General features: G+C 46.7%; 2 protein-coding genes across 4 annotated transcripts in view; both read right to left on the bottom strand.

Annotated features, from left to right (window-relative positions):
• Positions 1–1,082: 1,082 nt before the first annotated feature.
• On the bottom strand, positions 1,083–4,070 carry OVOL3 (ovo like zinc finger 3). The gene is made up of 4 exons (XM_067557255.1): positions 3,968–4,070; positions 3,065–3,267; positions 1,945–2,128; positions 1,083–1,375 (listed from the first exon to the last, which is right to left on the bottom strand). The coding sequence occupies exons 1-4, from the start codon at positions 4,068–4,070 to the stop codon at positions 1,083–1,085; spliced, it is 783 nt and encodes a 260-aa protein (XP_067413356.1).
• Positions 4,071–13,688: 9,618 nt separating this feature from the next.
• Positions 13,689–23,881, bottom strand: part of WDR62 (WD repeat domain 62) — a 41,946-nt gene continuing 31,753 nt past the window's right edge. Inside the window, exons 27-30 of one of the 3 annotated variants that reach the window (XM_067557318.1) lie at positions 23,321–23,432; positions 21,729–21,795; positions 20,687–20,772; positions 13,689–13,959 (exon numbers count right to left, since the gene is read on the bottom strand). In XM_067557318.1, coding sequence (XP_067413419.1) covers positions 13,903–13,959; positions 20,687–20,772; positions 21,729–21,795; positions 23,321–23,432 — 322 coding nt within the window. In that variant the 3' untranslated portion in view covers positions 13,689–13,902. Of the gene's footprint in view, positions 13,960–17,124; positions 17,842–20,686; positions 20,773–21,728; positions 21,796–23,320; positions 23,433–23,881 lie in introns of those variants that run through there. The other 2 variants (XM_067557317.1, XM_067557319.1) reach the window with 2 other exon arrangements.

The raw sequence follows: 23,881 nt of genomic DNA, 5'->3' as shown, positions 1-23,881 counted from the left end.
GCCGTTGTGGGATAATCTGCCCCCCACCATAGATCGCGCCTGATCTCTGTTCGGGATCCCCTTATCTATACTCTTAGCATGAACTGTGGCTATTCTGCTCCACGTAAACATCCAATTGCTCTTGGTCTTATCATGATCCTGTGGCAGAGAGCTCCACAGGCTCCTTACACATGTGAAAAAGCACTTCCTTTTGTTTGCCCCCTTGTCCTTGTGCTATGAGACAGGGAGCGCAGAAACTCTGCTTTCCCTTCTCTCTTGTGTCTCTGCTTATTTGTCTCTTAAGGTCAACAGTTCCTAAACTTTACAATCTTTCCTCGAAGAGCTTTTCCAGGCCTCTGATCCTTCTCCGAACCCCCTCTAGCTCTAATGATGGGGGCGCTCAACCTGTGTTTAGAAATGACCTTGCTGGGAGGACTAATCTACATCAAACAACATAGGGAAAGGGGCGGGATTGCAGAAAGGGCGTGAACAACAGACCTTAGTGAAAGGCTCAAGGTGCTCAAACGGGTGAGTTTATCAAAGAGGAGGTCAAGGGGTGACATGATCACAGCCACAAAGTGCTTACACTGGGAACGGAAACTGGCTAACAGAGTCCTCTTCAATCTATCAGACAAGGCTCTAACAAGAGCCGACGGTTGGAAGTTGAAGCTTGACAAATTTAGCCTAGACAAGGAGGTGCAATTTCTTAGAGCGAGGCTAATTAACCACTGGAAACGAGCTGGGGCTGTGACGGGAGTCTCCCACCCAGGAGTATCTTTAATTCAAGAGGGGCTGTTTCTCTAAGAGATGTGCGCCTGTTCAAACAGGAACTAACTCGGACTAATCCCAGGGCTCACAGGAGATCTGACTAGATGATTAGCATGGTCCTTTCTGGCCCTAAACTCTGGGAATCTATAACAATGTCCCATCAGCTCAGTGGGTTCTTGACCCTGTGAAAGGCCTGTAGGGAACAATCCTGACTAGCCCCTGGGAAGCTGAGATGGCCCAGATGCCCCCTGACCAGACTGCGGGGGGATCCAGCATACACCGGTGCGGGAGGTCTCCCTGACCCCCTGGTGCAATGGGTGGCGCTGGGCCCAGCTTCAGGCACAGTAGCCGCTGGGGTAGAGGAGGAAACGGAGGGAGGCGGCGGCCCCCTGCTTGCGGAGGTACTTGCGCAGCAGGGCGTTGCTGGGGTGGAGCCGGCGCACGTGGCCATAGTACTCGCCGCCGGCCGCGCAGGTGAAGCCGCACTCCTCGCAGACGAAGAGCTTGGCACGCCGCTCGCGGTAGGCGTAGTTCTGCTGGACCCCGTGGATCTTCCGGAGGTGGGACTCCAGGGAGCAGCGCTGGGTGAAGGCCTTGGCGCAGACGTGGCAGCGGTAGGGGCGGATGCCTGCAGCAAGGGGGCCGGGTCAGTAACACGGCAGAGAGGCAGTCCCTCCCGTCCACACGTAAAGCCCTCACCCCCAAATCTGGGGATGCCCTCCATGCAGCCTAGCGGGCAGAGAGGCAGGATGGCCCAGGGATTTAGGGCACCAACCAAGCACTTGGCCGACTTGGGTTCAAGGCCCTGCAGTACCTGGGGCAAGTCTCATCTACACACAAAGAACTCCCAGCCCTGGGTTTCCTGGTGCTTTAAACCCAGACTAGCTGGGGGTTGGGTGAGAGCCCAGCTTCGGCTCTAACCTGCCCACTTGGCAGTATGGACGCAGGCAACTTACGAGGGGCGCTGATGGTTCTCCAATGCTTTCCCCGAGGGCAGCCTTTTCCTGCCATTCTACCGAACTCCCCTCTCCTGCCTTGGAGTCCCATTTACACACACTAGGCGCGAGGGAGATGGAGAAGGAGCCTAATGATAAGGGATCTGGCCCCTGCGGGGCACGCTCAGGGCAGAAGGGAGGGACTGATCCGAAGAGCCTGCCCCTTCAATAAGCTGCCTCCCAAGCGGCACCCCCGCCTCACCCGTGTGCGTCCGCGTGTGTCTCTTCAGGTCGAAGGTGTCGTTGAAGCCCTTGCCGCAGTACTGGCAGACGTGCTTCTTGACCGAGCTGTGGCACTTCAGGTGGCGCGTCAGCATGCGCTGCAGCGGGAAGGCTTTGCTGCACACGGGGCAGGGGAAGTCACTCGGCCCCTGGGGGCCTTTCCCCTGCAAAAGGGAGTTGGGGGGGCCATGGGGCAGGTGGGGGATGGAGCATTGCTGGTTGGAGCAGCCCTGCCCCGGCCCGGAGAGAGCAGCCAAGCCAAGCAGGGCTGAGTGGTGGCGCTTGCTGGGTTAGAATCCGGGTGCCCAGCTTTCCCTGCCCCCCCATGCCAGGGCTCCATGTGCCCAAGCCCCTTTCCCCACCTGGTATCGGGGGAAGAAAACACCTCATGTTTCCACAGCCAGGCCCTTGGGATCTTCCCCTCACAGCTGATCATGTTCCAGCCCTGGTCACGCCCCAGCGGGCGTGTGATCACAACCCCACAGGAAGGGGCGAGGGGTATCTCTGTAGGCACACGGGCAGCTACGCTGGGTCCTGTTCTACTCTCGGACTGCCCCACGGGCTTTGAAGGCGCTGTACGGGCTGGAGCAAAGCCTGCTCTCTCCAGCACGGGGAAAAGGTTTTCTCGCCTGTGGACTCACTACATTTCCCCTTTGGGCAAGGGCATGAGGTGGAGTGGTTAGAGCAAGTGACAGGGAATCGGGAGTCCATTGCTAGTGCCGGGACCTGGGACAAGTCTGCTTGGAGCCCCGACCTCAGTAACGGCCATAAGACCCAGGAGTCCTGCTTCTCAGTCACCTGCTCAAACCACCAGCCTGCATGCCCCAGAGCTGGGACCAGAACCCAGGAGTCCTGGCTCCCAGCCCACCCCGCTCTAAAACCCCTAGACCCCGCTCGCCCCAGAGAGCAGATTCCTATTCACCCGCTGACTGCTGTAAACCCATTCCCCACAGCCAAGCATAGACAACCAGGAGTCCTGGCTCCTAGTCCCCACCCCCATGCTAACCCCTGGCTGGCACACACCTCCCCCGACCAGGAACAGAAGCCAGGAGTCCTGGCTCACAGCCCCAGCTCTTACCACTAGGCCCCATGGACTTTACCTTTGCTCTAGGGTATTTCGTTGCCGTCTCGGTGGGCAGCAGGTTAGGACTGGGCCGGGGGGAGCTCCTCTCGCTGGGTCCGTCCCAGCCGCTCTTCCTGTCCTCTGGGATTGCCCCCAAGGCAGGGGGCCCTACGCTCATGCTGCCCTCTGGAAGGTCAAAACACACCACCTGAGACTTGCCCTTGCTTCTTGCCATGAGGCCTGAGAGAGGCAGGGCAGGTGGGGGGGCACAAGGCAGGCAGGTGAGGGGGGAACGGGTTAGAGGATTAGTAGTGGGGGGGAATCAGTGGCAGAGGCACAATGGGCAGTTACGGGGGGCACAGGTTGGGGGATCAGTGTGTCCGGGGGAGTCCCCTACAGGGTACCCCCTCTGATTCACAGCCCTCAGCAGCCCCGTGGAACACCCAGCGAAAGGGCAGAGGGTTAAACTGCCCAGCCTCCATCCCTCGAGCCATCCAGGCAGGCCACCGCGCTACCACAGCCAGGACGCCAGGACCGGTACATGGGCGGGAGCTGGACGGCCCAGGCTGGAACGAATCTTCCCCCCCGGCCGCTAGTTCGAATCCAGAGCCAGGCTGGTGGTTCCCTGCCCGGGCTGGCTGGGGGTCCTTGTGGCAGGTGTGGCCAGACCACAAACCCCACCACAGTTGTCCCTGCCTCCTTCACAGCCTGACGAGAGGCCGTGGCGCTAGCAGGCCATGGAGGCGGATTTCCCATCTGCCCCAGAGGAGGCTGGGAGAGGCAGAGGGTGCAGCTCCCTGGGCTGGGCACTCGGAGGGTAAGCAGAGAACAGCGGGGCTATGAATCTGGCCCCTTCCACCAGTGCTAAGAGTGGCCGTAACTGGAATCCTGCCCCCCCACCTGCCGCCAAGGGTAACCCACTAGCCACTCAGGCACCTACCTGGGATGTAGGCGTCACCCCGCAGCTGGTCCGAGAGCTCTCCCCAGTCCTGGGCCCCCAGCGCGGCTGCCCGGTGCCTTTTCACAAGGAAAGCCTTGGGCATGGTGGGGATGCAAGGCCAGGCTAGCTGGGTAGGCTCTCCAAAGTCCCTGCGGCCCGTTCCAGTGTTCCCCCGCCCCGACGCCCCGTTTGACACCCCAGTGCCAGGCGTAATAGGGAGACTCCAGGGAGCAAGTAGAAGTGGGAACGCCTTCGGTAGAGGCAGGCGGCAACGAGGGAGCCTCGTGATCGAGATGCAGACGAACCCAAAGAGCTCCAGGTGTCTTCAAACCACCATGGAAGCTTCCCGCTTCCCCGTGGGAGGCTCTAGCTCCATTTTACAGATAGAGAAACTGAAGCAAAGAGAGGTGAATTGACTTGGTCACGCTAACAGGACCGAGGGGTCCAAGCTCCCAGCCACCTGCTAACCACTAGGTCCCACTCCCCTCCCAGTGCTGGCGATAGAATCCAGGAGTCCTGACACCCAGGCCCTTGCTCTAACCACTAGACCCCCCCTTCCTCACAAAGCAAGGAATGGAACCCAGTCCATTGCTCTAACATCCTAGTCCTGCTCCTAGTCCATTGCTCTAACATCAAAACATGCTGCTTCCCTGCTGTGAGGTGCTTCACTACTTATTACCTTCCTTTGACACCTGGGGAAACTGAGGCACACTCTTTCAGTGTGGCTAATCTCTGGTCACACCACAGTAGGATTAGACATTCAAGCTTCCTGGCTCCCAGACCTATGTTCAGTGCACTAGCCTACACTGCCTGTCAAGAAAATAAATGTATAGGGCAGCATCCCTCCCGCTCCCAGCTCATTCTCCTCCTGAGAAGCCATGACTTACCCTCCAGATCGGCATTACAGGGAGAGAGAGTGCATGTTTATATACACACTGATCCCACTGAGGATTTGAATTGCCCGAGGGGGCCAGGAATACAAAGCCTCGTTCTTTGCATACACCGTGCTCTGAGCTGCAAACAAAATAAAACCCTTCATCCTCTTCATGCAAATCTACAGCACCGGCCCAAGGAAGAATCGCTGACGGTTACCTGGCCTTTGTCAGCAGGCTGTGATGGAAAGCGGGCTCGCACCGCCTGGATGATCAGGCTCAGGCCTTGCTAATTGCACATCTAAGGAACTCACCCGGCTGCTGCTCCCAGTGCCTCACCACACTCCGTGAAGTCACCCGGGGAGGCAGGGAGAGCTGCTGTGGTGCCAAGGGCCAGCTTCTCCGAGGCATTTGAAATCAATGAGAGTTCGACACCCAAACACCTCTGAGCAACGGTTCCCAACCTGGGGTGCACCACCCCCTTGGCGGGGAGGCACCAAAGATTCCACGGGGTCCGTGAGGCTTCAGTAATATTGAGGTCACTTAGCCCCCTGAGCATCACGCTGGCTGGAGCGGAGGAGCAGACCCCCGAACCACGCGCCAGCCAGGTGCCCGGCCGGAGCAAAGCAGCAGCCCCCTCCATGCTCCACTCCAGCTGGGAGCAGCAGCCCCAAGCTCTGCGCTGGCCGAAGCAGGGGAGCAGCCCTAAGCTGGCCAGGCACCCAGCCAGCCCGCCAGTGCCCACCACCTCCATTACCCTCTGTCCATGAGGGACAGGAAGAGGCAGGGCGTGTGGTGCCAGCTGCACCAGGGAAATCTCAGCTTCTTACTCAAGTAAGAGTAATTTATTATTATTAGTTATGTAATTTAGTGTTATCATTATGTGTGTTTATTGGGGTTATACACGTTTATAGCCAGTGAGGGGGCTGGGTAGGGGATGGGGATGGGGGGTGGATTTTACCTAGTGTTAACTAGTGGGGCTTTCACTCAAAAAGGTTGGGAACTATTGCCTCTGAGGATCTGGGCGCAGGTCAGACAGGGAACCTGTGGCAAAGCTGGGGCTTAAACCCAGGTCTTTCATAGCCTAGGTCAGAGCCCTTAAGCACCAGGCTGTCGGTCCTCAGCTTACACCCATATCCCGATTTGTTTCCTCCCTGTCATGATGGCTGGATTTGGGCGGGGGGGGGAATTTATTATATTGTTTAACATCAATATGTCAAACTCATAATAATTCATATGATATGCCATGTTGGGTACTGTTAGAAAGGCTGTAATGTGCTAAGTCAGATAATGATGTTTATGTTCATGTGTTATATGTGTAATGGAAGTTATGAGTATGTTTAATATATCTGTAATTCAACTTGTGCTGTGTCTGGGCGACACCCCAGACAGGATGGCTGCAGCACTAGCCTGCTTAATGGCCCATTAAGGAAATTCACAGGTACAATGGGGCCAGGAGAGAAGCCAGGGATATACCTGATGAGTCACCAGGACTTACTCATGTGACTCTGAACTCCATCTTATTCCTGTAAAATTCCACAAGCAGCATGGCAAAGACCAAAGAACATTAAATGCAGCTGCCCGAGATCCATTTTGTCTTTCAGTCTTTCGTCTCCAGCCTACCTCTGAATCAACTCATCTACAACTAAACTAAACTTAAGCTGTGAAACAAAGAACTGAGACCCAGCCAGGTACTGGATGTACACAAGCCTGCAAACTCCACAATTCTTCTAGAAACCTGATATATATGGACTTTCCAATCATTTGTATGTATCTGATTACTTTAATCCTTTAACATTTCTCTTATAGTTTGTTTCTTTCTTTTTATAATAAACCTTTAGATTTGGTTACTAAAGGATTGGTTGGCAGCGTGGTATTTTGGGTAAGATCCAAACTGATATTGATCTGGTACTGTGGCTGACCCTTTAGGGTCAGGAGAAACCTTTTTGGTAAAGAGCATAGAGTCTTAAATAACGGGTCTCTTTACTGGACCTAGTGGCCGATTGGGAGCCAGAGACTAAAATGCAGTAGAGGGGGCTGTGTGTATTTGTATTTTGGGCTTCTTGATAACCAGTGTGGGGAATCAGAAGCACTGTTTGTGGCTGGTTGGGAAGTCTGACTTCAGTGTCACCCACCAGTGTTGGGAGAATCTGCTCTCCTTTTACAGCCTGCCCTGATATTGGCATTTTCAGGTGGCTACCCTAGGAACGGACGGGTCCCAGTGGCGTAGTTGTGGCAGGATCCACAGAACCAGAACATTTGGGTTTTGGATCAGAACCTCACGCTATTCCAAATTTTAAAATTTGATATTAAGGTGTGAAAGATTAAAGTTAGTTAAGGTGAGTGAGCAAAGATCATATGATGCTATGAATGCAAAAGAGCTTAAACAGTTATGTAAGGAGAGAAAAATAACCCTTAAAGGGGATATCTCAGAGCAGAAAATGAGAGATTTGCTCATAGGCAATGACCAGAGAACAGAATCTCCACCTGACTCCCTCACAGAGGTAGCTGCTACAGAAGATCTTCAACTGCAAGCCAAGAAAGATAGCCAGCGTCTTCAGCATAAGAAAGAAATGGCAGAACTTCACTTGTGGGAAAAGCAAAAGACAGATGAGATGGAAAAGGAAGCTATGGATAGGGCTCATCAAAGACAGATGGAACTGACCAGAATCCAGATCCAGGAAGAGAAAAAGGATATGCGCCGCCATCTGGGAATTCTTCATTTCTCACCATCAAAGATCTGGAAGGATCTGTCCCATTTACAGAGATAATGAGGATATTGAAGAGTTTCTGTCTACTTTTGAAAGACTCTGTGATATTCATCAGGTTCCTGATGAGAGAAGAATGCCTGTTCTTCTCACCAAATTGACTGGAAGAGTCAGGAAGGTATTTAATGAAATGGAGTTAAATGATGCGTTAGATTATGTAAAGTTTAAAGAAGCGGTATTGCAAATTACTCCCGAGTCTTATAGGCTGAAATTTAGAAATGTTAAGTTGTCTGATAACGTTACATATGGTAAAACTGCTCATAAACTGCTTGGATATATGAAAAAGTGGATTGAGGGGGCAAAGGCTTGTAATAGTTATGGCAGAGTTATTGATTTATTTGCTAAACAACAGCTCCTGGAAATAGCACCCCACCATATCAGGGCAGCTGTGCTTGATAAAAACTCTGATACCATTTTGGAAGCTGCACAAATTGCGGATGCTCTCATGAAGAATAGGAACCATGAGAGGCATAAGCCTCAAGGGAAAAACAACCTCTATTTGTCACAGGTTAAAAGGGAGGATGGGTTCAGGAATAAGACTAGTCCCAACTTGACTAGGAAATCTTATACAAACCCAGAATTTAAAACCTCTCACCCAGGGGAAAAACCTGCTACATGCCACATGTGTACTCATTGGCCATATAAAGCCAAATTGTCCAAGTCGTAGGGACAGGAATAATCCAAGGCCAGCAACCCCCCAGCCCACAATCAATTCAAATGCTGTCACCTTACATACAAAGACTGGCCAGATAAATGTTAATCCCGCCACCTTGTGTCAGGAAACAAACACAGCAGGGGTTAATGCTACCACTTTAGTAATCCCTGGTGGGGAGAGTGAGAGATGCCTCACTAACTATGTAAGGGCAAAGACAGGAAGGGGCAATGAGAAATTCATAGAGTGCCAGGGTCATTGGGATTGTATGCACTGAATGGAGGGATTCCGCCTCAGAAATTACCTTAGTTAAAAAGGAATTAGTTCAGGAGGATTATTTGCCAGATAGAAGTGTAAACTTGGTGGCACTTTCTGAATACAAGGTAAAGGTGCCCTTAGCAAAAATCCACCTGGAGTGGGAAGATTTTAGAGGTGATGTGGTAGTTGGAGTTCGAGAGCTTCTCCCAGCAGATGTTTTAATAGGGAATGATACTGTAGTTGTTAATAGTAGTGTCAATGTTGTTACTAGAGCACAAGGAAAATATGGTTCTAATATGGATACCCTATCTAATGATAAGGAGGAAATCAGTGAATGACGGAGGACCCCTCTTGGGTGTTGCCAGCTGAGAGTGGGTTGGATGTGCCTGGGACAGCTCTGAATTTGAGTGAAATTCAGAAAGAGTTTGTTAGGGCTCAACAAGAGGATGTTTCTTTGGAGGGGGCCAGAATAGAGGCCCAAAGCCTAGCCCCAGCAGAAGAAGGAGCAGGCAGGTTTTTCATGCATGAGGGCTTGCTATACAGAGAATCCCCTACAGGGAAAAAGCAGCCTCATGATAGAAACTGCAAGCAACTTGTAGTACCTGAGGAATATAAAAGTAAGTTATTAAAGTTGGCTCACGATGGTCCCTTTGAAGGACATCTGAGCATACAAAAAAACCTGTGACAGGTTGAAGCAAAACTTTTATTGGCTTTACATGTCTGACACAGTGAGGAGTTATTGCAGAAGCTGTGATTTGTGTCAGAAGCGTGAGTTTGAAGAGTCCTAAGAAGGTACCCCTATAGCCTTTGCCCGTTATTGGGGAGGCGTTTGCCAAAGTGTCTGTGGATATTGTGGGGCCACTCCCTAAACCTTCCAGAAACAGGAAGAAGTATATTCTGGTGTTGGTGGATTTCGCCACTAGGTACCCTGAGGCTGTAGCTTTATCTAATGTTGAGGCTGAGACAGTGGCCACAGCTCTGTTTACTATTTTTAGCAAAGTGGGTTTTCCCAAGGAAATCTTGTCAGACCGTGGTGCCAATTTTATGTCAGTTGTATTTAAGCAGCTATGGGAGACGTGTGGAGTAAGTCACCTAAAAGCTGCCCCTTACTATCCAGAGACCAATGATTTGGTAAAGAGATTTAATGGGACATTGAAGGCTATGCTAAAGACGTATGTGGACAGACGCCAGAACGACTGGGACGTCTTGTTGCCTTATTTGCTGTATGCATACAGGAGTGTACCCCAAGAGTCTATAGGGTTTGCTCCTTTTGAACTGCTTTACGGGAGGCAGGTCAGGGGACCCCTGGATCTGATTCGTGATTCTTGGGAGGGTAAAGTAGAGGTGACAGAACAACCAGTGGTGGAGTATGTGTCACAGTTTAGAGAGAGCTTGCAAAACATGATGAGTCTGGTTCAGCAGAACCTTAAAAGAAGTCAGGGAATTCAGAAGGCTTGGTATGACAGGCATACTGAGGAAAGAGCTTTTGAAATTGGGGATATGGCGTTTGTACTAATTCCAGTGAGGAGAAATAAAATGCAGGACATCTGGGACGGACCGTGTGAGGTTATAGAGAAGACTATTGAGGTTACCTATACTGTCAGAAAGCATCATGGAAGAGGAGCTAAGCAACTGGTGCATGCTAACAGACTGAAAATGTATTATGAAAAGGAGGCAGCCGTCAATATGATTTGTTGTGCTGATGAAGGAACATTATCTGTCCCTTTATTTGACTTGGTTGCAGAAAGCAAAGGAGAAACTCCACTAGAGAGCATTAAATTTGAAAAAGGTTTGGATTTTGCCCAGAAGCAGCAGATGTTAGCCCTGTTAAAGCACCACAGGCAAGCATTCTCCAACCAGCCAGGTTTAACTGAGAAAATTGTGCATTCCATTCAAACCACAGGGCCGCGCCCAATGCCTAGCAGAACATATCGGGCCAAGGGGGAAATGCAAAAACAGATCCAGGAGGAGGTAAAAAGAATGTTGGAAATGGGGATAATTACTAAGTCAAACAGTCCCTGGGCGTCTCCCATTGTAATGGTGCCCAAAAAGGATAAAACCATAAGATTTTTTGTAAATTACAGAAAGCTGAATGCAATCACACAGCTTGATCCATACCCCACACCTCGCATAGAGGATTTATTGGACCAGCTGGGGGGGTGCAAAGTTCATAAGCACACTAGATCTAACTCAGGGATATTGGCAAATCCCCTTAGACCAGGGGCATCAAACTCATTTGCTATGGCGGGCCAGATTTGAATTAAATGTACTTCAGGTGGGTCATACATACCATGAATTGAAATACTAGGCACTTTTGGAGCGCTGTGTTTCGTGCACACAGCGCTCCACGTGCTGCCGCCAGAGAGTACAACGCCGCAAGATGTTGTGGCAGCGCGTGCTGCCACCAGGGGCCAGACCAAAAAGGTTGGCGGGCTGTATCTGGCCCATGGGCCGGATGTTTGACACTCCTGCCTTAGACGCTGATGCCCAGGAAAAATCTGCTTTTATAGTAGATTCTGGTCTATATGAATTCAAGGTTCTGTCTTTTGGGTTAAAAAATTCCAGTGCTACCTTCATGAGGCTCATTAATAAGGTTTTGGACGGATTACAAAACTTTGCCAGAGCCTATATAGACGACTTGGCTATTTTCAGCAATTCCTGGGGAGATCACTTGTACCACATGGGGGTCGTGTTACAAAGGCTCAGAGAGGCCAACCTAACTGTTAAAGTCTCCAAGTGCATGTTAGGAGCTGCAGAAGTTTCATACCTGGGACACAGAGTGGGCAGTGGACTAGTACGCCCCAATCCTTTAAAAGTAGAAGCTATAAAGGGCTGGCCTGAGCCTAAAAGAAAGAAGTAGGTCCAACCCTTTATTGGGCTGGTCAGTTATCATTGCAGGTTTGTAAAGGGGTTTAGTGATATTGTAGCTCCCATAACAGACCATACCAAAAAAGGAAATCCAGATGAGGTAAAGTGAACTGAGGCCTGTGAGCAGGGCTTCCAAAGAATAAAAAAACCCTTATCTAAAGAGCGTGTATTAGCCAGCCCTGATTTTGAGAAAACCTTCCTGTGCACAGATGCTTCTAACTTTGGGTTAGGAGCTGTACTCATGCAGGACAGGGAAGGGGGTAAAAGGCACCCCATCACATACTTGAGCAAAAAACTAACACCCACTGAACATTATCCTACTATAAAGAAAGAATGCTATGCAATTGTCTGGGCCATAAAACAACTTCAACCCTATTTGTATAACAACAGGAAGTTCACTGTGTTCACTGTTAATGCTCCATTGGTATGGTTACACAAAGCCAAAGGAACCAATTCTAGGCTACTCCATTGGAGTTTGGCCTTACAGGAATTTGATATGAACATAGTCCACATCAAGGGTAAAGAGAATCTTGTAGCTGATGCCTTGTCAAGACTGGGGGACCCTTGAGGTGTATTCAGGAGCTCTGATTACTCCCTTCTACACCAATCGCACACTGGGGGTATCACGCTTGCTGGATTGGGGGGCATTTATTATATTGTTTAACATCAATATGTCAATCATAATTCATATGAGATATGCCATGTCGGGTACTGTTAGAAAGGCTATAATGTGCTAAGTCAGATGTCCGTGTGTTATATGTGTAATGGAAGTTATGAATATGTTTAATATATCTGTAATTCAAATTGTGCTGTGTCTGGGCGACACCCCAGACAGGATGGCTGCAGCACTAGCCTGCTTAATGGCCCATTAAGGAAATTCACAGGTACAATGGGGCCAGGAGGAGAAGCCAGGGATATACCTGATGAGTCACCAGGACTTACTCATGTGACTCTGGACTCCATCTTATTCTTGTAAAATTCCCACAAGCAGCATGGCAAAGACCAAAGAACATTAAATGCAGCTGCCCGAGATCCATTTTTTTCTTTCAGTCTTTCGTCTCCAGCCTACCTCTGAATCAACTCATCTACAACTCAACTGAATTTAAGCTGTGAAACAAAGGACTGAGACCCAGCCAGGTACTGGATGTGCACCAGAGGGACTATACAAGCCTGCAAACTCCACAATTCTTCTAGAAACCTGATATATATGGACTTTCCAATCATTTCTATGTATCTGATTACTTTAATCCTTTAACATTTCTCTTATAGTTTGTTTCTTTCTTTTTATAATAAACCTTTAGATTTGGTTACTAAAGGATTGGCTGGCAGCGTGGTATTTTGGGTAAGATCTAAACTTATACTGATCTGATATTACCCTTTGGGGTCAGGAGAAACCTTTTTGGTAAAGAGCATAGAGTCTTAAATAACGGGTCTCTTTACTGGACCTAGTGGCCGATTGGGAGCCAGAGACTAAAATGCAGTAAAGGGGGCTGTGTGTATTTATATTTTGGTTTCTTGATAACCGGTGTGGGGAATCAGAAGCACTGTTTGTGGCTGGTTGGGAAGTCTGACTTCAGTGTCACCCACCAGTGTTGGGAGAATCTGCTCTCCTTTTACAGCCTGCCCTGACCGTGGCATTTTCAGGTGGCTACCCTAGGCACGGAGGGGTCACACTCCCAAACCAAATCAAAGGCAGGTACAAGACGTGCTTGGAGAAAACCAAGTGCTGCTTGGACCCTGGGAAACCCTGCTAGACACAGAAATCACTGATTCTGATCCAGCCTGGCCCTTGTGAGACATGGGTTGGGGGTTCCAAGCCTCACTCTCAGCCCTTCACTGCACTGTCCCAGCATGCACCTAGTGAGTTACTGCCCGGCAAGCTGGTGCGCTATAGATTTCACATCCTGGCTTGCCACAGATAGTTTGCCATGTGGACAAGCCCTTTGTTTACAGTGCGAGCTCTCAGAGGCAGGGTCTGCCTCATCTTAGAAAGAGCAGTTCTATGCCCAAACAAAAACAATTAGGTTGGATGGAGGAAGCCCAGGGATACAGGGGCTCAGACTAGATGATCGTCATGGTCCCTTCTGGCCTTGGAAATCGATGAGTCCAAGGCACTTTCAACACGGTTCCAGTCAGAACCATTAGATTTGCAGGAGTGAAAAAAGGAAGAGAGGTCACCCTATTTAGCTGTGTTCAGACACAGCCAAGGGAACACCAGCTGAACTCCTCTCCTGGGATGTTTGTTAGTCAAATCAAGAGCAAATGCATAAAATTAAACTGCTCGAAAAGCTGTCCATGGAAACAGGTTTATTCAAATCAAAGCACCAAGCAAAACCGTGGCAGAAGGACATGAAAATACGGGTCTGTTTAAAAGAGATTTATTTACTTTGGTATCAAGTAAATGTCAGAGGAGCAGACAACGAGCTTTGGCTAGTGAACTCAAGAAGCAAATAGATCCCAGCCAGTCTACACATTGGCCAGTGTAATAAGAACTTGGCTTAGCTCCAATAGCACTTGTCATCTGTAGCTCTCAAAGCACTTCATAAAAAGTAGGCAATCATCCTCCTCCTCATTCTGCAGAGGAGAAAATGGACACACAGGGTGAGGGGCAGAGGACTTTCCAAAGATCAAAGTGGCAAAGCCAGGAATATAATGCATGTCTCCTGGTTCCCAATCTGGTGCATTATCCACTAGACTATACTGCCTCTCAGGAAAGGGGTTGTTCCATAAAGTGTGTCATCCAGTCTAGGTTTTAACTGCACTAAGTTCTGGGGTTTCTCTCTCATTCCTTTAGGAATGTTCCACCAGCCAATAGCTCTCATCCCGTAGACTTGATTCCATATCCACGCTGGTGCTTGACAGGTTGGGTGTAAGGTTCAGCTTAGAGCAGGACTTTGTCTACATAGCTAAGTTTGGCCAGTTACACCACTATAGTTATACAGGTTGTAGCCTATAGAACTAGCCTGCTTGCTTGCATTATATAGATAAATCTATAAGAAAAGATACATAAGTATGATTGTGTGATTATAATAGAATTATACATTTATATATATTTTGCTGTAAGGCAAGGTACCTTACAGGACATCCTGGATGACAGCTACGTTATTATTATTATACACATATTCGGGAACTAGTGTTGAAAGTGTTGACGGTATAACAAAAACAAGACATATATGGTCATGTTTGTCCTAAATGAGTTAGCAGTTAGCAGACATACTCGGGACCTTTGGCCTAGATAAGTGTTGAAAGTAATGATGTCAGGCATAAAAGGTGAGGTAATGGAATCTTTGAAATGGGAAGTAAAATGTCATGGATATCCTTAATATTCATGAACCTACCAGCCTATAGAGTATGCATACCCCAATAATTTGGGGGTGGACAATCCAAATATGGACTTAGGAGGACCCATATTCTTAGGGTATAAGAAGGGGAAGATCGTGCTATTTGGTGCAATCGTCATCTACTCTTGCTTGAAGCTTCTTTTAGTTAGTGTTAAGATTTCTTCTTTATTCTATACTTAGTCTTATTTGTAGTCTTAGTTTATAGCTCTTAGCTCTCTAGCAGTGCTTATTCCATCCCTCTACTCAAGAGTTGAGGAATCAAACATCTCTCTCAACCAGAGAAGGGCGTGAGTATATTAATTCAAAGCATATCATAGAAATATATATATCATATGAGTCTCTAAATTTAAGATTGTATTATCCATTATCCATTTGATTGTTTATTTCCTATATCAGTTATTTCTCTATCATTTTATGTTATCTTAATAAAACTTATAAAATTATACAAATTTGGTTATCACTAAGAAACTTCCTGTTGTACACCCGGGGGTCCTTATAAAATTCTTCTGGAGCCTGATTTAGGACAAGAACCTTCTAATCCAAGCAACTGGCAAACCTATAACCCTATGAAATAACTAATACACTTAAAATCAGGCTACAAGGTTTAGTTACACCTGTCTAAAGTCCTGTATACATGCTTTTATTCTGATATAGCGGTGGTTTTTTTTAATCTAGATTAAACCCATTCCCAAGCAACATAACAGGCACGAATTCTGGAACAGGAGTGTCCACACAGGTAGTTATACCAGTATTGTAGCCATATAATTATACCAGTACATTTCCCCAGGTAGACAAGCTCTCACTTGCATTACACAGAGCCCAGGGCATTCCCCTAAGAATGACAAATGGCAGGCTTAGAAGGAAGTAAGGGTTATTTATAGTTCCCACGTTTTGGGACTAGAGGGAGGCTGTGCCAACCCATTACCAAATGAGAAACGTGAGCAATTAAACGCCCTCTGCTCCCAGTTCTCTTCATGCCCTCTCCTGTGCCTCTGTGCTGCTCAGAACCCGCCATGGTTTTGCTAGTTTCGTCTTCCATTCTTCTCTCTGCTAATAATCTAACACTGGCCTCCTCTGCGGCCCATGGGGGAGGAACAGCCTTCTCCTCCATAGCTCCGGCCATCTGGAACAGCTTCCTTGTGCCTCTGCTTCCCATTCTCCATGTTGTTTCAAATCCCAGTCTGCGTGCAAGAGCCAATTCCTGTGTCTCTCGTTTTCCCTGCTAGACCTCATCTAGTAAACGGAAGTCTCATTTTCCTATCTTCTCCAGATGGCCATAGCCCTCACCAAAGGCTCTTTGCCATCCTCTGGCCTTTCCCTCAGAACTTCTCCCAACCCACCATTATCTTCCTGGAGCCAGACACTCGGGTCTTGCCAGCCTTTGTAGAATACCATCGTGAGCTCAGATTTGGGCTTCCTTCCTCTCTCCTCCCAGCACTGTGTTGTTGGCCTTTTCCAAACAGCTGATCCATTTGGTTCTAGCCCCTTTCTCTCCACAGATACTTTTCAGTCCCAGAACCTTGCATCTAATCAGTTTCCGGCCATATTCCAGCCCAGTCTCCTTCCTTCACTATCCTCTCCATTATACTGCATTTGCTCACTTCCCTGTTCCACTCCCCATCTGGTGCCTGTCTGATCTGACGGCAGGCAGCATTTCCCTGTGCTCAGAGTATGCCTGCCTGAGGCTGCACCGTGCCTCCTTCTACCCACTCATATGCAAGTCTGAGCTGTATACTCAAGCCTTGGTCGCCTGTGACCATTACAAATCCCACAGCAAGGGCAAGGGTTGAAGGTCCATTTATCTGTTGAGCAATCAGAGCATGGGGCAGTGACTGGGCACAGCCTCTTGAACCTCTCAGGAACTCTGCGGTTCTATAGTCCTAACTCTGCAGCTGTATTGCTTTAGGAAAGTCACTGCCTTTTATGCCTCAATTTCCCCCCCTCTTAAAATGGAGATTTTTTGGTCTTCTGGGTGACCTTGGTAGTCTTTTCCCCTCCCTGTGCCTCAGTTTCCCCATCTATCAAATGGAGATGATGATACTGACCTCCTTTGTAAAGTGTTTGAGCTTTCTGTTGGAAGGGTGCTATATTAAAAACACAATCGATCATTAGGCAACTGGGCAGTCTTCAGATGCGCTTCCTATCATGGTCAATATAAGCTGGATTTGAGCCAGCCAGCTAGAGGTGAAAGGCTCCGTTATCCCATTACCAATCTTCCATCAAATCAGCAGTGCTGTTTCCAAACCAACACTTAGTGCAAACCGTCATGCTGTGATGAGAGCCCTAGTGAGGACAGCAGCATTGAAATTCTCCAGCTGTGCCATGCTAGGGTTAGATGAGTTATTCTGATGGCCCCTTTAACGTCTATTCAATCTATGAAGCAAGAGGAGAATCATCCTTCAGGTACAAAACACATTTATTGTAAGACGTTTCAAAAGTGGCAAGGATCTAAAAACAAAATACTTTTGCCGAAGCAGCTTACAATACACAAATCTAAAATACAGATCCAAACATAGCAAAGGTGCCTCAATCCTCTTCCCTTGTCTCTGATGCAACAGTCGCACTGCTTTCTTCTGAAAAGGCTGTTTGTTAGGCTACTGCTCAGGACCATGTTTTGCTGAGGCCATGAAAATACAGTTTACACACCAAAAAACCCCAAAACCAACCAAACAAACAAAAAAATCCAAACAGTGCAGAAGACAACTGTTAGAAGTCGGAAATAAAAGGTCTGACTCCGCAGGAGTCGCCTGTGGGGACTACATTTAGTTCGTGTTCTCTCAAGCTCTGGATTGCAATAAAAACATCCCCGTCACTCATCTAACTGCCAGGGTCACTCAAGCCACTCCTGATTTAATGCTGTCATCAAGTTTTTTCTGGACCATTCTCACCAGCGAGTCTGAGTAATGTTTCAAGAGATAAAGCGTCTCGTTGTCGTGCAGGCACTTGAACTGAGGGGACGGACTGTCTGTCGCCGTTGCGACATCAGCGTTGTTCTTGACAGCTCTGGCATCCAGTTCAGTTTTCATCCAGGTGAAAGTGCTGGCAAGAGTGGTTTTTATCTGGAGGAGCTCTTCCTCTGTGGATTCTTTGCATGAGCTCAGCTATGGAGAGAGAGCTTTAAGGAATTGGATAATACACTTCGGAAAAGTGTAACAGCCCAGTAAGCTAGTTGAGTCCTGATTAGATCGATAGCCACCTTTTCATCAGCACAGGGTCAGTTTCATCATTAAGCTCCTGGATTAGTGATATGATCTTACATTTTATGCTGTATTGTATCTTAGTTTTAAAAGGATCCCAAGGAGCTACACAATCTGGTATGCAAACTATACTATATGGGTGTGCACAACCCCAAGGCCTAGAAAACATTTCAGATCTAATCCTGGTTCTGCCACCCTATTTCTTCAGTGGACTTGTGCAAGTCAGAACCTCTGTACCTCAGTTTCCCCTCAAAGTGACATTCAAGCCCACCTCTCAGAACTGTTCAGATCATACTGGTGAAGCGCTTGGACAATGCACTGCTGTTTAAGTGCTACATGTTAGTATAAATTCTCAGCCAGAGAGGGGTGGAACATAGCTGTTTTACAAGGCATAGCAGTGCCACACTGACCTCTGTGAAGAATACCTTTTCCAACTGATGATACAGATAGAATTCAAGCCAGCAGAGTGTAAGCAATCAGGATGGAATTTTCCTTAAAGGAATTCTACTCAGCCAGCTCTCAGCTCCTCAGATGAAAGGCACTGATCCCACTCAGTCTGGCATTCTACCTCTGACAGCATTGGGGCACATGCCCCAACTGACCTGTGTGCTATTTCAGGCATACTCCTTTCAACACAGCAGCAATGACACTCTCAGCCTTTAGGGGAGAGACTATGCGCTTTCAGAAATATACTAAGCAAGCACACGTGCCCCTCCCCTCTCTCTGTGGTTAATGGGCAAGTTTCTTCTCTCCCTGTCCCTCCGAGAAGTGTACAGGTGTGTTGGGAAATGGGCCGTAACTGCACCACGGCCCAGCATTTATAGAATCATAGAAATGTAGGGCTGCAAGGGACCTTGAGAAGTCATCAAGTCCATCTCCCTGTACCGAGGCAAGGCCAAGTAAACCTTGACCATCCCTGACGGGTGTCTGTCCAATCTCTTTGTAAAAAACCTCCCATGTCAGGGATTCCACAACCTCCCTGGGTAGCCTGTTCCAGAGCTTAGCTCCTGTTAGAGTTAGAAAGTTTGTCCTAATATTTCACCTAAATCTCCTTTGCTGCATATTAAGCCCATTACATCTGGTCCTACCTACAGCGCACATGGAGAACAATGGATCACCATCCTCTTTACAACAACCCTTAATGTAGGGGTCAAAAAGCTTGATAAGTTCATGGAGGATAGATCCATCAATGGCTAGTAGCCAGGGTGGGCAGGGATGCAAAAACATGCTCTGAAGTGTCTCTAGCCTCTGTTTGCTAGAAGCTGGGAATGGGCGATAGGGGATGATCACTTGATGATTGCCTGTTCTGTTTATTCCCTCTGATGCACCTGGCATTGGCCACTGTGGGAAGACAGGATACTGGGCTAGATGGACCATTGGTCTGACCCAGTATGGCCATTCTTATGTTCTTATTTGACTACTGTTGTCAGATCCCTCCTAAGTTCTCTTTTCCCCAGACTAAACATGCCCAGTGTTTTTAATCTTTCCTCACAGGTCAGGTTTGCTAAACCTTTGATTATTTTTCTTGCTCTCCTCTGGACTCTCTCCAGTTTGTCCACATTTTTCCTAAAGTGTGGCGCCCAGAATTGGACACAGTACTCCAGCTGAGACCTCAGCAGTGTCAAGCAGAGCAGAACTACCTCTCATGTCTCCCATACATATACCTCCCATGCGGTGTTTTGTATCTTCACAATGCTGTGCTATAAAGGAAGCCTCAGCACCTTTGTGGTATGAGAATCATCCCAGGTTATAGCTGGTGAAGGACAGAAAGGTTAAGAACCTAAGGCCAGATTTACAAAGGGATTTAGGCACCTAAAGATGCAGATGGGGCCTACTGGAGTTTACAAAGTGCCTAAGCAGGTTAGGTACCTAATTCCTATTGAAAGTCAAAGGTGCGTAACTTCCATTGCTTTCACCCCCAACAGAGAGTCATGCACTCATGTATGGACCTTCTCTATCATGCACTCACCCATTGATTTCAGCGGGAGTTCGAGGTTTAGAATACCTTTAAAAATAGGGTCCCAAATCTTCAAATTCTCTCTGATTCAGGTGTGCAAGCACCCAGAGAGCATGCACGTATCAGGACTGTGTGTGTAGAATTCACAAGTTGACACACAGCGGAGGGAGTTGAAAATTTCAGCTCAACTACTTGCCCAAGACCACATCAAGCCAGTTTCAGAGTTGGGATTAGAACATAAGAATTTAGCACCTACATCTGGAGTTAGTCACTACAATTGGACATCTCTGGTAGCCAGGATGGCTCCATATATGGAGATTATCCCACATCTGGAGTTAGTCACTACAATTGGACATCTCTGGTAGCCAGGATGGCTCCATATATGCAGATTATCCCACATCTGCCTACTACAGGGCTCTTTACACCTTCCTCTGAAGCATCTAGCATGGCCACTGACTGTCACAGACAGGATACACGTCTAGATGGACCCAGTATGGCCACACCTATGACAATCTGTTATGGCACACCCAGGCTAGATAAAGCACATTGTAAAGTCAACTAGCAGGCTCAGTGGGCAGGAGTTAAACACCACTACTTGACAGTGTTCCTTTATGCTAATCCGTACATCATTAATAAACAGCTTGCAGCCATTTTGATAATGAATCACCACAATGACTGTCAGAGGTTTAGTAATTCCAACAATAGGTAGGACTAGTAGCAAAGATGTTGGAATTTGTTCTCCCTTTGTGTGGTGCGATAACATCATGTAATTTCAGTTTATCACACTTCTTTATTCTGTACCATACCTTGTCATAAAGCTGCAGCGTCTCCTGGAATGCAGTGCACAAAGACTGCAGGTTCATTTCAAAACTTTTGATGAGGATCGGGGTTTCTAAGAATAAAAAGATTTATTGGGTTTGGACATGCAATTTCCACATCTGGAGCCTTCCTAGACAAATTTCATCGAGTGGTTGTATTGCAAAATTCAGCTGTAGTCTTCCATTATTTTAGCCAGCAACTTTCTTTAAAAGACAGTGCAAAAGCTTTCCAAAAGGACTAGTATAAAAATGTGAAGTCTCCTTTAATTGTTCCTGCAGATTCAGTGACAAGCTTTTGACTTTTCAAGGGCAAATTAGAACCTTTCATTCTCTTCACAATGTCAAAAGAGAAGACATCAGAATAATCTCAGTCTACTAAACCAATTACAAATAGAGCAGATGAAGTCATGGGAGAGTTTGCACATAAGGCAGAAAGAGCATTCAAGGGCTATGTGTCACAGAATGCATTAGTGAAGGGAAACAGTCCCATCTACACCTAAAAATTTTAAGTCATGGCTTTTGACTACTGGGGACTACTCTGTCAGCTGTTGGGACAAGGGGAGCTACTATAAATTAGGAAGAAATGTCTTTCTGGAGAGAGGAGAGCAAACGACGCCACCTGGTGGAAGCCAGGAGGAAAGGTGAGAGTTACTATACCAACTATGAAGATTCAAAGTGCAGCTGATCAAATATACATGCTATTTCTACTTAGCATGGACTTCAGTGTCACTGAAGTGAAACCAAAGACAAGGGCAATATTTTCAGCAGCAGCCTCCTAAGTCACATAGTTAAGTCCATTGATTTTGAAAATGGAACCTAGGTATTTTTGAAAATGGTACCCTAGGTGATTTATCAAGCTTTTTTAGACCTATAGTGCTATACTCCAACAGATAAAAGGTGCTAAATCTTTTTTTGAAGGACATCTGTACATTGGTGGGAACAAATGTGAAGCATGCTTGGGTCATTTTCCATGTTTTTCCCCTTCCCAAATGCAGCATGTACCTTGTCTGGCCATTAATCAGCATCTTACCTGAGGGACTGCATGCCTTGGAGTCTGTTGTTTCCACCACCTCCAGGGGCTTTTCTTCCAATGGTTTCTAAAAATATTAAACAAGTTGGAAAATAAACCCATATAACAAAGATCCTAGTTTGGCTACAGTGTGTTACAAAAGTTTGAAATGACCGTCGAAGGTGAAATTTTCAAAAATACTCAAGTCTCATTGATTTTTCAGTTGTAGTTATGCACCTACATTACATACTTTTGGAAAAAAGTCACACCCTTAGTTTTCATTTCCTCTCAGTAAGACATACACTATACATTTAATATAGTCTGGTTCTCTTATTGCAGTAGCAATAGTGCTATGTTCCACTGAAGAAGAACAGAGGAAACCACAGAGTTTTACTAGAATCCCTACTGCAGTTTTTTTAGAAAGCGGTATTTATAATTCATTACAGGAACTACAATCTTAGCAGAATACATAGGTGGACTAAAATTACAAATTTTATTAACAAATTTTCCCCTCAACTTCCAACACTCATAGCAACTGGTCTGTGTTTTTCTCACTAAGAGCTAATAACATTGCTAACACAGGAAGCAAGTGAACAATGCAAAATCCTACTGTATTGTAGCTGTTTCTCTAAGGTCCTATATGGCTGCCCCTGACCCCAGTCTCTGAATGATTCAGTTTACATGTCAAAAAGTGATTCTTAAGAAGTGGTGTCATAAATGACACTGGGCATCTGAAAACCCAATGGTGCTCTTTTTGCCTTGGGCATCATCCCTGGCAACAAAGAACCTCCAGTCCAAGAATAGCTGGTGTATCATGGGTATTTATATTTCCCGCATTATCACAGTATGTCAATGCCTCAACTTTATTTTTATTCTCACACCACAGAGCTATTATCCCCATTTGCGCAGACAGAGAACTGAGGCACAGAACGGCTCAAAGATGTTTAAGGCTTTTGATTTCAATGGAAGTTAGGAGCCTGAATACCTGTGAGGATCTGGGCTTAAGTTACTTGGCCAGGATCACACAAAATGTCTGCAGCGGATAAGGAATTGAACCCAGATTACCCAGTTTTCAGACCCTAACCATTGGATCATCCTTCTCTAGTTCATTTAATGCCATCACCTCTTGAAGGGGGAGAAAGGGAGGAGAAAAAAAATCTTTATCCAAAAGTTATAATTAGGGCCCTGTGTAAATCACGCTTTCACAGAAGGCATGATCCCCAAATGCCCCAAACCGTGATCTTTTAAGTGTTGTCGGATTGGTTTTTTTTTTTTTTAAAAGGAAAGAAAGACTTTAACTAAAGTTTGTTTTTGTTTTTTTTAATTAGTCAATTTCAAGAAGGAATGAATTTTACAAGTACCTAGTCTCAAATATTACTTGTAAAACTGATTCTAACTTTGAAATGGACTAAAAATACTTGAAAGATTTATTCTGTGCAAACTCTGTAAAATTCAATACTATGCCATCTATGCGGTCATGAGTTTTCTAAAAATTGTGATTGTTTCTTGGTTTAGGGCCGTGTGTCAATGAACAATGTCACACTTCTAAAATGCAATGCCTCAATCAGCGTTCTAGATCAGGAAGGATTTCCTTTGGAAGAAGATGAACATACCTCTGATTTCTTGGGCTCACTAGATAATTTACTCTCTTCCTGAACTTGGTCTATTGCATCTGTAGTACTTTGAGATTGCTGACGTGCTCTTGGAAGAAAGGCAGCAGCAAGCCTGGATGTAAACATGAGAGTCTGAATCAGGTTTGACTTATCAGTTAAAGTTGCGTACCAAGCAACCTTTATGATAGACAAGGAGCTTTACAACAAAAGCCCTGAAATTATCAGCCAAGAGACAAGTTGTTTGTCAGTTTATATACAAAAATCTAATGTATGCAGTGTTATTGTAGATCAGTTTGGTCCCAGGTTGGCTGTAGGACAAGGAGGATAAGGTAATATTGTCTATGGCCCACTTCTATTGCTGAGAGAGACAAGCTTTTGAGTTTACGCAGAGCTCTTTGGGGTCCTTTAGGGACCTGAATCTAATACTTTAGGTTAGTCCTCCAAGTAAAATATTAAGAACCCATTCGAGTTTCCAAAAAGATTATATCCTCCAAGAGTCCATAAGTTCTACTTTCTAGAGCCAAGTTGCTCAAACTTGCGTTTTAAATCTTGAAATTAAAC

Source organism: Emydura macquarii, unplaced genomic scaffold, assembly GCF_026122565.2.
Source record: "Emydura macquarii macquarii isolate MOO-44397 ecotype Brisbane River unplaced genomic scaffold, CSIRO-AGI_Emac_v2 contig_1790, whole genome shotgun sequence".
Taxonomy (NCBI): domain Eukaryota; kingdom Metazoa; phylum Chordata; order Testudines; family Chelidae; genus Emydura; species Emydura macquarii.
The sequence above is the reverse complement of the archived record's forward strand: the minus strand, read 5'-3'. Positions and strand labels throughout refer to the sequence as shown.

Bases quoted from the DNA above. Each gene is read 5' to 3' on its own strand.
- OVOL3 (XM_067557255.1), bottom strand. From the start codon at position 4,070: ATGCCCAAGGCTTTCCTTGTGAAAAGGCACCGGGCAGCCGCGCTGGGG. The intron at 2,129-3,064 runs GTAAAGTCCATG...TCCCTTTTGCAG, and splicing joins CGAAATACCCTAGAGCAAAG to GGGAAAGGCCCCCAGGGGCC. The intron at 1,376-1,944 runs GTGAGGCGGGGG...CCCTTGCTGCAG, and splicing joins ACACACGCGGACGCACACGG to GCATCCGCCCCTACCGCTGC.